Genomic DNA, 13,421 nt, shown 5'->3' with positions numbered 1-13,421 from the left:
AAAATGGATAGAAAAATAAAAGTAAAAATGAAGACAAGAAACGCAGTAGAATTACAAAGAATTGAAAGCACAAGAGAAAAGATGAGTTTTAAGCATGGATTTAAATTCAGCTAATGTAAGCAGTTCTAACATGTAGTGTCAGGTTATTCCACAACTTAGGGCCAGCCACTGCAAAAGCTCGATCATCTCTGCATTGTAATGGAGATCGAGGGACATACAGAAGATGTTGATCTCTTGACCTAAGTGATCTGGGTGGATTGTGATTGACAATTAAGTCAGAGAGATATTTAGGGGCTTGATTACAGCGAGCTTTGTAGGTGAAAATTCGAGTTCAAGTCAAGTCAATTCAGTTCAAGTCAATTCGATATCGAACTGGCAGCCAGTGTAGAGAGCGCAGAATTGGGGTAATATAATCACGTTTACGGCTGCCGGTGAGCAAACGGGCAGCCGCATTTAGACCATTTGAATACGAGAAATTGCAGACAGAGGAAGCCCGACATATACAGTGAGTTATACCTAGAACCATGAAATCAGAAATCAGAGACCGGTAGGCAATTTCTTCAATCTGTAGAGTCTGCCTGAGAAAACTGTTTATATAATGCATACACAACGCATATATATATATATATATATATGTGTGTGTGTAACAAACACGTTCGACTCTTCAAAGACACTTAGTCTGAACAAATAAGTACACAACAAAAATATCCATATAAATTAATACGGCATCAACATTCACCTGCCGCTGACATGGAGACTGGCAGACCACACAGGCTCAAAATAAACGGATCAATGTAATAAAGAAAGGTTAACTTAATAAACAAAGCAGGTGGGAGAAGAGATGGAAGGATGGATGGAAACGTACTGCATCCCATCAATCAGCTCCGCAGCTCGGGCTTAATATCTTTTTATTTTTGCCTTGTTGCAGGTTAATGAGACAAACTAATCTGCAGACTAGGATCAGGACAGTGAAGCATATTCGAACCTCTACATGTGTGATATTCCCATGGAGAACATCAAGCAGCTCTATCATTGTTCCTTACACTGATTTTCACTCATGTAGACTGTTGAGGGTGTGTGCGTGTGTGCATGTGCGTGATTGCATTCATAAGTGGTCAGATTTCACCCACGGAACAATTGAGTGGTCAAAAAACATGATGATTTTTTTAGGGACAATGATTTACATTTACACTTCCTCATGTAGACCATAGAATATCACAGAGACTTTCGACATACCAACCACTCTGAACACCTTAGCAACACCCTAGCAACTACCCAAAACACTTTATCAACCACATAGCAAAGCGCTACAAAACACCCTAGTAAGCACATAGCAACACCCCAGCAACTACCCAGAACATACTAGCTACTGCATAGCAACATCCTAGTAACTACTCAGAACATCCTAGTAACCGCATACCAATGCCCTATTAGCCATGCCCTAGCAACTACCCAGAACATCCCAGCAACCACATAGCAACGTCCTAACAACTACCCAGAAGACCCTAATAACCTCACAGCAATACCCTAGCAACTACCCAGAACATCCCAGCAACCACATAGCAACGTCCTAACAACTTCCCAGAAGACCCTAATAACCTCATAGCAACACCCTAGCAACTACTTAGAGCATCCCAGCAACCACATAGCAACGTCCTAACAACTAGAAGACCCTAATAACCTCACAACAATACCCTAGCAACTACGCAGAGCATCCCAGCAACCACATAGCAACATCCTAACGACTCCCCGGAAGACCCTAATACCCTCATAGCAACACCCTAGCAACTACCCAGAACATCCTAGCAACCACATAGCAACGTCCTAACAACTACCCAGAAGACCATAATAACCGCAAAGCAAAACACCCTAGCAACTACTCAGAGCATCCCAGCAACCACAAAGCAACGTCCTACCCAGAAGACCCTAATAACCTCATAGCAACACCCTAGCAACTACTCAGAGCATCCCAGCAACCACATAGCAACACCCTTACGACTACCCAGAAGACCCTAATAACATCACAGCAATACACTAGCAACTACCCAGAGCATCCAAGCAACCACATAGCAATGTCCTAACAACTACCCAGAAGACCCTAATAATGTAAGAAACTGCAACAAACTCTGAAAGTAACAGTATGGATGAGCCTGGATCAGCTTAACCTGAGAGTCTACCTGAGAGTAAACTGTGTGGTTGTCTGAAATGCGAACTCTCTCGGTCTCTCAGTGTGTTCTCCACTTCAGCTTCTCTCTTCTCTCCTGTGAGTGTCGAAGCCACACGCGGTCTCTTGTTCTTTCATCTTGAAGGTGGATCACAGACGTCTGTGGCGTTTAATGGCACCCACTGGGATGACTGACTCGACTCCTCAAACACTGCACATGCTGGGGGACAGAAACTCTGGAGGTGGGTGGGAAGAGTTTGTTTGGTTGAGATTTACTCACTCTCATGCAGATGACTTCCTTTCTTACGGATATTTGACAGCAGTCAGAGCTGTAACAACCAGACACTGGGATGGATGTGTGTGTCACTGTGCATTTTTCAATTTAGTCTCCTCAAGTCTCGGATATTTAGTTGCATTACATTCAACATATGACCAGTCCAAACCGTAATGAAGATCTGAACTTCTTCTGCAGGGCTCCCCCTAGAGTTTAAACATACAACACACCCTTCATGCCATGAATAATTCATCCACATACTGCCACGGATCAGATTTGTTCTAGTTAGTGCAAAATAATGTGCTTGAATGATGAATTAGTCATATTTGGTATAGGTGTCTCAAAGGAAAAGATAAGAAACAGAGTCTAGTTTATTCATGTCTGCAGAGTAATTTCAGGATCATTCTCGCTTCTGAGCCTTCTTTTAAAAATCAATAATGTCTTTTAAGAGAGTATAACTATAAAAGGGAAAATCAGAAATATGCTCTGATCAAGCTCATATTCTCAAACTTCATCAATAATGACTTGATTATTTATACAACAGCAAGAAAATGAACAGAATGGAAATATGGATCTATAGTTAGCATTGCTCAGAGGACTTCATCTTTTGAAATGTTGATATTATCACACTGATTTCTGTAATTTAATCAGACAGAATGTTTTCAAACATCTTAATGGCAAAGATATGAAGATATGAAGATTCCCTTGTGAGGGACACCGCTGATAAATATAAAGGCAGCTGTATATTTTTATCCGTTATTTTTATCAGTTTTTATCCAAAATATTTACTTTTAAGTAAGTAAAAGCATATGCAAGATTTAAATTGAAGAAAAAGTATTAATTAGTGCTGTCATCCCATCTAACATAAAAGTTTGTAAATATATTAACTGTAAGTAAACACACACACACACACATGTGTATATATATATATATATATAAAAAAATTTTTACAAACCTTTGTGTCAGATGTGATTAATCTCGATAGTACTAGTATTAATAAGTAAAAAAATATATAAAAATATAAAAATTAGTGAATGTAAAAAAAGATTATGATTCAGAACATATTTCATATATCTTAAGTGCAACACATTCACTTTATTTTGTCAGAATATACAGATATTTTAAATGTTAATGAAGTTAATATTGCTTCATAAAATAATATTGCTTACATCCATGTTTAATTTGAAATATGCCGACACTAGAAAGGAAAAAATGAAACAACTGAAATATTTCTTATTAAATTTCTTTTCATGTTACATTGCAGAACAATGAGAACATCAGCTCAAACAAAAGCACTGAATTTAATGCAAAATTCACACATTCATTTAACGCTAACTAATATCTTTAAAAAAAATAGTATTTCAAATGAATATTTGATCTACTATTAAGACACAGTGGCCCCAAAGCATATTTGGATGCTTAAAAGTCACAATTAATGTCTGAATGCCATTGTACAAATGATCAAATCACTAATCACAATCAAACACAGAGCATACAGTCCATTATGCAAAAAAATATAGGCTATGTCAAAGGAATAATGGAAGTTCGAATTTGAATTAATATTTTCTTCAACTTGCTTCTTGCTTTGATGTTTTATCATCCAATGCAGTGACATTTTTATTTGTGCTTATTTTTGTAGCCACTGAACATGACAGGGACATACAAATGTGCTGCAAAAAAAAAAAAAAAATGGTCGCGCATGCTTAAATAAAATCAACGCTAAAGTCTAAAACACCAGGTTATGTTAATATATTGGATTGTAATGTGCAATAGTGTTTTGTCAGATTTGTCAGCCTCATCCAGTGGAGAGCAGTGGCACTGCAGGATGGGAGAACGAGAGGAAGTTCTTCAGGAACTTCTGGCAGAGCAGAATCCTGAGTTTTTTTCCCCCTCCTCGGGAGAAGAAGTGAATCTAGTTCCGTTAACGGAGGAATAGAGGGGGGACGTCATCGAACTTGGGGGAAAACGAGATTTCCGACGCTTTCTTGCTTTCTACGCCGATTCTCTTATGGAAAAACTGGGAAAAGAGTGAACTTTCCTCCCCGCGTCCCGAGGAAAACTTCACCAACAGAAGGGGCGATGAGATGCGAGTGAGCTATGCCTTGTAGAAATGGACAGATTGTGTTTAAGCGAAAACATGGCGTCTGTCTCCCAAAGTTTGGATTATTTTCCAGTCTGCTCTTTGCACTCTGTTGCCTCGAGGCGCGCTCGGGTGTCACGGCAGACGGGGGAGCGTGCAGCCCGTGCCCGGGGAACTGCTCGTGCACGGCGGTGGGACCCCAAAACTTGTGCGTGGTTAATTGTTCCAACATCGGACTGGATCAGGCCCCCGCGGCGTCCGGCCTGCCCACCGAAACACACACTCTGTAAGTGACCGTGGCTCGCTGAAAGCCCCGGGTGGGTTTGCGGGTGTTTGTTGTGATGTGACTGAGGTGACGGGTGGAGAATGTTGGATGATGGCTGGTGTAATACTTCAGACTACCACTGTTTACCTGTCAATCATAACCCGGGATGTCTGGGATGGGGGAAAAGGATGAATCTGGGGAACTTTTGAAAGGCTGGTTTAAAACACGTGCCAAGCTCATGGAAATGTTGTTTTCACGTTTTTGAAAATACATGTGGAATTCTAAATTCTAAATATCAAGGGGTCTGAGTCAGACCATCTAGTAACAATTCGAATCTACACTCTTTTAAAAAAAAGCTTCCATGAAGAACATTTAACATTCATTGAATCTTTCCACAGCACAAAATTCTTTAGATTATTAAACTAAATTCATTATTACTTTTCACTGAAAGGTTCTTTGGGGAACCAAAAATGGTTCATTTATGGATCGCAGCGGGAAAAAAATAACTTTATTTTTAATAGTTTATTATTTTATTGATACACAGTAATGATGAGGGTTATGTGACATGAAAATCAACTATTTCGTGTTTTTGTCACATGACAACAAAATGGCTTCCTACACTGACTTTGTTTTGTCCACCGAAAGTTTTTCAAATGTTAATATTCATTTTAGGTTCATTTTAATATTCAGGTTCATTTTATATTTTGTATTATTGAGTGTTTTTTAATGGAAATACACTTGTGCTTTTTCAAAACTTAAGACATTTCATGAGACTTGTCTCTTTCTCTATCTCTCTCGGTTTTTATTTTACAGACAGTTACAACATTTTTTTTACTTTAAAGTGGGCATGAAATGGAAGTTGCAATAGTCTTTTCTTCGTTATGGTGACTTATCTCAAAGTGAAGTGGTTTCTCAAACAAGAACAAATGTAGAGCGGGACTTAGTTTTTTTCCTTGGTGAATTGATTGGATGGTTGCGGTTTGCTATTGGTGGATCTCATGTGAGTGACAGGTTTCCCCGCCCTCGCACCGGTAAACGCATCATCATCAGAGATATCGTTGCAAGGTCACATACATTTTTTATTTTTTTATGAATTCTTATTACTAGTGCTGTCAAATCGATTAATCGTGATTAATCGCGATTAATCGCAACTAACATACATGTTTGTAAATATATATGTTCATGTGTGAACATATAAATAAGCTACACACACACACACACACACACACATGTATGATATATACACAAATTTTTATGTTAGATGTGATTAATCGCAATTAATTGATTTGACAGCACTACTCATTACTCATTACCCATTACCAAACTGAACTTATGGTAGCCTATTGTGTGTGATTATCTCAGTATGTAAAAATTGCCAAAAAGTCATACTTAGTCTTTCTCTAAGTGGATAAAAAGACGTCTCAAGCCAAGGGATAGGTTGAGATTGGTTGACAAGTGTATTCCTCGATTTAACACACACACACACACACACACAGCAGCTGCATCAAGAGTTCACGCAGGTAGACATGCGGCGCGTCCTTGCGTTGAGAACACTGTGTTCTTTACTCTGGTTTGTGTGGCGCTCGCGCCCCAGCATGTGTTATCCATTCACATAGGCGACAGATGAATGTGCAGAGGGATCTGATACTTTGAACTCTCTTTTTTAGGGGCATAAAGTTTAAGACGCAAAAGTCTTTCATCAGGCAACTGTTGTGAAATTGGCAGTAATAATAATATTAATAGGCTACATTTTCAGGGCTCTTCTATACGGGGCTTGATGTTGCATGTTTTTCTCCAGTGAATATGGTGTTTATTTCTGAAAGTCCATTTCTGTATAAACGCAAAGCATAGAGTCTTTACTACAAAAAAAGTTATTGGATTTTCCTCCATTATTGCCCATGAAAAAAGATACAGTTCATTGAACACAACTAATAGAAGGGCTAAATATAATGATATTGAAATGATGATATTGAAACAACAAACAAGCAATTGGACTTTAGTCTAGAAGTCCTATAGTTACTAAGATTTACAGTTTGTGACAACACACTGGAGCTTCTCTGTCTAGAGGAAGCGAGGGATGCAGAAAGAAGGATAAAGTTAGCGCGTTTTTATTCGCAATGCTTCATGGAACTGTTTTTTCCTCACTAAAGCCATTAGGTACACAAGTACACTTTTCTGCTTGAAAGTTTGCTGTGAAAATGACGCTCACACACACACACACACGCGAGGTACGTTAGCAGAGGATGTTTAGAAGGACCGCTGTCTGGCCGAGAGCCTCGTCTCTCAGGTTCACAGCTGCAAACTCGCTGAAATCTGGATGAGAGTGTGTGTGCGAACTGAACCTGCCTCGGTCATCTTCTTTCATAGGAAGTTGTGAAATTGCATATTGGAAATCCATTTCAATCACAAGGTGCATCGGGCGTCTACACACACTGCAGACGCTAACGTTTCTCTTTTGTTTCTCCTCATGCAGTGATTCACTAATTCGCTCATGTTGAACAGGAGTCATCATAGACTCACAGCAGTGATGTAATGTGCTTCATCTGCAGTCAGTGTGACTTTGATTCCTCTCAGTTGCGGTGACTCTGTTAGGCTATAATGGGTTTTGCTGCAGTTTGTCTTTCAAACTTTTTATTTTTATTTCAAAAAATATATATTTTACATGTGAAAAGTTTGAAACATTTTGGGAATTTGGTTGATCTAAGTTGAATCCCCCTCCAAGTATCAAGAACTGTTTAATAATTGATTAATTAAATAGAGAAAATTAATAATAGAATATATTATAGAATAGAATAGAACATTCTTCGCCTTTTTGTCTTCACTGATTAGTGTTGGTGGATAGTGGTTTTTACTAGTCTGTGCTGGTCTACAGAGGTCTTGATTGGTTTGTAGTGGTCTTTACTGGTTTTTGTTGGTTTACACTGGTTTTTCTCTCAAAGTTAATTTTTTTTTTTTATATGCAAAGTATTTGATGGTCTTCAGAGGACTTGATTGGTTTGTAGAGGTCTTGATTGGTTTTTGTTGGTCTGCACTGTTTTTTCTTTCAAAGTAAAATAAAATAAAATGTATGTGCCTAATATTTTACATGGGGGGGGTGGGGGGGACTTTTAGTTTAATTGTGCAAAATGTTTCAAACTTTTTGCACAATTAAATTAAAAGTCCCCCCCATATATATATATATATATATATATATATCCTTTGTGTATTTCAGAGGTCTGGTCTGTGTTGGTTTTACTAGTCTGTGCTGGTCTACAGAGGTCTTCACTGGTTGTCTTCACTGGTTTGTAGTGGTCTTCACTGGTTGTCTTCACTGGTTTGTAGTGATCTTTCAAACTTATTTCTTTTTATCGACAACATTTGAAATGTTTAATATGTATGATACTTCACATATAAAATACCTGACACATATACAATTAAAGTTATTCCAAGTTAGCATTTTATTGGAAGAAGTTACATTTCTATTTCTATTTAATCAGAGAAAATAAATAACAATATAAAAAACAATATTTTATTAAAAAGGAGGTGCATCCTCAGTGTTTTTCAGTGGTCTGTGTTGGTCTTGACTGATCAGTGTTGGTTTTTGTGTCTTCTTTTTACCCGGTTTGTGCTCTTCTGTCTGAGCTTGAAAATGGAGATGTTACTGTGTGGAAATGAGACAGACTGAGGACTGAATTCCTGCTCTCAGAAATGGTTCGATCTCGCCAAGAAATCACGAGTTTCTGTCTGTGTACGTGTGTTTTACAGGCTGGGATAAAACTCACTGACCATATGCGGTGGGAGGTTTATTTTGTTGCCATGACAGTCTCACATCATGACATCACCCGTACACAGAAGCACAGACACCCACGGTAATAAAGACATATTTTACACCAACCATTTGAAAATAGTTTAAACCTTTATTAGCTGAAAAGAAGCTAAAGATCCACATTCACCCGTAAGTGTTCAACTTTAGGTTGAAGCGTAGTGATGGTTGAGTTAGAAAACACTCCTCACAATCATTAACTAAACCTTAGGACGCGTGAAAACCATAAATAGACCTGATCTAGAGTTTGACTCCTGTACACACGGAATCAACAGGTTTAAACGCATTAGTTTCCAGGAAGGTTTGTGCCAGACACAGTTAATATGTGGTTACTGTGGTTTGTTTAGTAGGACACTGATTCATCATTAACTCGCTAATGCTAGTGCGTTGTTATATTTGGGAATGTTTGTGATCATCTCAGTTTGCTTATTCCTTGTCCTCCTCCTTCACTCCTGCATTTATCTATCGGTTCATTCCCATGCAAGTAAAAATAGCCGCTCTCATGCATTTCCCTGTGCTCTCGCATCTCTTTCCGCCGGCATTGAGAGCCCGAGGCAGTAAAGCGTCAAACCCTGGCAACAAGCAAGTCCACTCTGCTTGAGTTACTGCACAATGGCCAAATGGGAGAATAATAACACGCTGTGAAGGCTTCGATAACCTTGTGCGTGTGCGTTTTCTGCACATTTATTTACGTCCTTGATACATTTATCACTGTCTTTTCCCACTGGTTCAGGACTGGCTTCCGCTGAAAGACCCCATGAAGTCAAAACTAGACTTTTGTGGCTTGTAGTCCATGTCTGTTAACCCCATTTCAACTGTTATGTTGAGGTCTTTCGATGATATTTTTTTCTTATTAGACACAAAGTACTAAAATAAATAACAACCATAAATTATGTCATTTATTGGTTAGTCATGTTATAAAACATTTGTGGACGTTCACCTGAGAAAATATGTAACAGGATTGGCACAAAACATGTTCTTCTGGGTCATTGTTTTTATTTTATTTTATATAATGTAAGATTTATTAAAAGACATGCTAATACATTTTGGCTAGGGATGCACCAATATGGCTGATACTAATAACCGATTATTCTTTATATCTGAAAGCCGATAACCGATATATTGGCCGATAAATCTAAATCCAAATTTTTATATAATTTTTGAGAGCCTGATTACAAAAACAAAAGTCTCACCATTAAAATCCATGTACCAAGCACACAATTATCATGTTCTTATTATAATTCCATGTAGCCGATATGAAAGCACATGTTGCACTTAACTATATTTTGCTTTTTAAAGTGATTCCAATCATATTTCAAGCAATTCAAAACCCTCATGTTGAACAGTGCGCATCTGAAGTGTCTCATCTTAAGGACATAATCCATTAATTACCGGCTTTAATATATCGGACAAATTTTCTTAACAGGCCCATAACGATTACGTAAGGGATAATCCACGGCTAGCCATGCATTAAAGGATTTTAATGCACGACGTACAGTAGAGGCGAAGAACCACCCGACGCGAAGCGGAGTTGCCTCCACGAAGTGCATTAAAATTCTTTAATGCATGGCTAGCCGTGGATTATCCCGCTTATACCTTGGTTATTTGCCAAGTTAAAAATAAGTTAAAGCTGTAACTGATGTTTACAGTGTAATTTTTTAACAGACGTGTAAAATGACGGTTATTTCTTAAGTTAAGGCTCGTCAGTTCTTGCACTCCGTCCGCTTTAAATAAAGTAGAGCCATCGGATTGCTTTTATTTGAATGAATTCACATTTATTTAAATTCATTATTAAAAGAGAGAGAAAGAGAACTGAAGGAGAAGGAACAGAGAGAGAGAGAGATGCGTGCGCGAGTTACCTGTGTGCGTCGATCTCTTCTTTAAAGTCTAGCAGCTACAGTCCCCTCATTGCTTAAGCATATAGCTAACTTAATGATTCTTTAATGGATTTATTACAATTATTTATGAATGACAGGCAACACTGATACAAATTAAACGATATTCAAAAATCATCCATTTAGCCTACCTAAACGTTTTCATATGCGTCTCTCACTCTGCTTGCAAGTGTATCTGTGTTACTATGGTTACCAATGTAGCGGATTAATTTCGAACTGTAATCAAACTGACTGGAACTACCTGTGCATTAAACGGTTTTACTGCACACCTTCCAGCCAATCAGAATCGAGTATTTAAACAGCCCATGCTATAAATTAAAAATGAACATATATCGGCCGATACCGATACGGTGGCCGATATATCGTGCATCCCTGATTTTTGCATTAATTTCTGTTGATTTCTTTCATTTATTTTGATATCAGTTGTAGCTTGTCAGTGCTTCAATCTAAACTTAGCTTTTTTTAGTTGCCAATGAGTCATTTCTTCAAGTTTATGTGGAAGTTTTTCATTTTATCTTATTTTATTTCCACTATGGTTTTAGTTAAGGATAACAATCCTGTCGAAGAGCAATGATTGTGGACTTCATTGAGCTTTCGCATACATACGCACGTCATTTCCACAGCAGAACCTTCACTGAAAGCTCGCAGCAGATATAAACATCCTTATATGAGCGCTTCACACGCATAAACACACTCCTTCTGTGTATTAATCTGGCTTTCTCAATCTCGCTCTGTCTCCAATCGATGACTTCCTCTCTGCTCCACATCCTTGAGCCTCTATTTCCTGTGTCTGGATCTTTCCCTACTCTTTTCCCTGTTGATGTTTTTCTCTCTCTTCTCCAGACAGCTGGGCTTCTCCTACTGTGAGTATTTAAAGGGGTCGTATAAGAGCAGATAACACGTTATGCAATACAACCATATAAATAAAATTGGAGCTGAAATATTTTTGCCTACTGTGTCGAGATGGTCTGCTGTGAGGACAGTTCAGAAACATTTCACATTTGTCCCTGAAGTTTGTGACCTTTTTCCACCTTCAACCAAACAGGGTTTTTTTGTTTTTTTTTTGTTACTGTATCTTTAAGACTACTGTATGTAAATGACCCCTGTTGATTGGCTTACGTGTTTCTGCAGTTTCGTTTCAGTAAATGGTCTGGATGGACTGGAGACGAGCTTTGTGTTGTGAACATTGAAGATGGTTGATATTTATTTTTAATCTTTTACATTTTTTTTTTTTTTTTACTTTTTAAAATCAAGACAGGATGAAAAGTTGCTTTTTCCATTAAATTTAATGGAATGGCAAGTCAAACTACTCCTCACATGATTATTATATTCATATTTATGTAATATATTTTGTATAGATTATTAAAATTATATAAAATATTTATATTGGTAAAGATTTATATTTATGTAATTTTTACACTTATTTTAATGATATAATATAATATTTATATTTTTTATATTAGTATAATATATAGTATGATATTATATTTATTTAATTTACTATATACTACTATATTACTAAAACTACTGTTATTACATATTATACGGCACAATATATTATTCTGTATAAATATTTGACCATATAAATATTTTTCACATATTACTTACAGTGATGAGATTCTTTCTTTTAAGGTAAATGATCATTTTTATTTTAATGTGTTTAATTGTCATGAAAATGTCACAATGCAACAAAATCTTAATAGTCCTAAAAACAGGCTTCCAGTTGTTCATGCAAAATAAAATTCCTTGTTTCTCTCTTTGATTTTGGACTGAAAAATGGCCTGGACGTGTTCTTGACAGGCTTTGTGAGATTCATCCGGTAAGGAGGGAGTTTTGCTAATGTATGGTGTCCCTTTTGGATATAAACAGACGTTTGAGCTGCCTTTGTGGTGGTTGGGCTTCATTGATTCGGAGTCATTTGGCTCTACAAACAGTGAGTCAGCGGCTTATGCAGAAAATGATTCTCTGGCTCAGTGAGTCAATATATCACTCCACAAATGATTCAGTGAGTCAGTGTGCAGCTGGTCTGTGGTCGGTGTGTGTGTGTTGTTTTGATAGGTGTTATATTCTCTATGCGCACACTCCTTTTGTTACTCTTTTCTTAAAGGACTAGTTCTGTAAACTATATTAGCAATGCCAGAATTTTGAGACGGTGAAAATGTAGATTTCTTCACTGTAATTGGATGATAGCTTCAAACATCTTGAGATCAGGTTTGATGTTGTTTGTCGTGTCGGATGCATGTGCGCCTGTGGATCCAGCTGGGATCCAGACAGCTCATGCAACGGCAGAGTTAAAATTAAAAATGGACAGAATGTCCTGGGAAATTGATCTTTTTACTGTGAAGGACTGGCAGTTATTCCAAAACAATGTCTTTATAATCTTAATAACTTAATAACTTACTCTGTCTCCCAAGATACCTTTTTTTTTTTTGTCAAAATATAAGACGGCATCGTATGTTTCCTCCACTGAGAATAAGCTGAGTAAAAAAACAACAATTTAAGATGGTGAGATGAGAGAAATGCCACTTCATTCACTTCTAATTTATTATTGTTTACCAAAAAATATAAACAAGAAACAGACGGGACAATTAGTCTGAGTCAGACTAATTAGTCTCTCTAAGCGTTAGAGAGGGAGATAATTAATATTCAGCAAAAAAATATTAATTTTGCCAAAATATCTGTTTAAATTTAGATTTTAAATGTCAATTCAAGTATTTTATGAGAGTAGTAACTGTAAATGAATAACAGCGGGTAATTAAATATAAATGTAACGTTTCTTACATAACGTTTCTTACATTTACAGGATAAAGAATTGACAGTAAGAGTGAATGTGAGTTTTCCTGCAGAGTTTTCTTTATTTTTATCTTCATTTTTAATGTAGAGATTTAAACTGTACTTTTGCTTTATATCTCATATAATGGATAGCATAGATATAGATATA

At 37.2% G+C, this 13,421-nt stretch overlaps 1 protein-coding gene across 1 annotated transcript in view; it reads left to right on the top strand.

The window, feature by feature from the left end:
• The first annotated feature begins 4,371 nt into the window (after positions 1 to 4,371).
• The window catches only part of pkd1a (polycystic kidney disease 1a), a 93,048-nt gene continuing 83,998 nt past the window's right edge, over positions 4,372 to 13,421 (top strand). Inside the window, exon 1 of the mRNA XM_084402771.1 lies at positions 4,372 to 4,804. Within this exon, the coding sequence (XP_084258897.1) occupies positions 4,536 to 4,804 (269 nt within the window). The 5' untranslated portion in view covers positions 4,372 to 4,535. The remainder of the gene's footprint in view (positions 4,805 to 13,421) is intronic.

The sequence above is a fragment of the Rutilus rutilus genome (assembly GCF_951802725.1).
Source record: "Rutilus rutilus genome assembly, chromosome: 2".
In the NCBI taxonomy this organism is placed as follows: domain Eukaryota; kingdom Metazoa; phylum Chordata; class Actinopteri; order Cypriniformes; family Leuciscidae; genus Rutilus; species Rutilus rutilus.
This window is presented reverse-complemented; position numbering and strand designations above follow the sequence as displayed.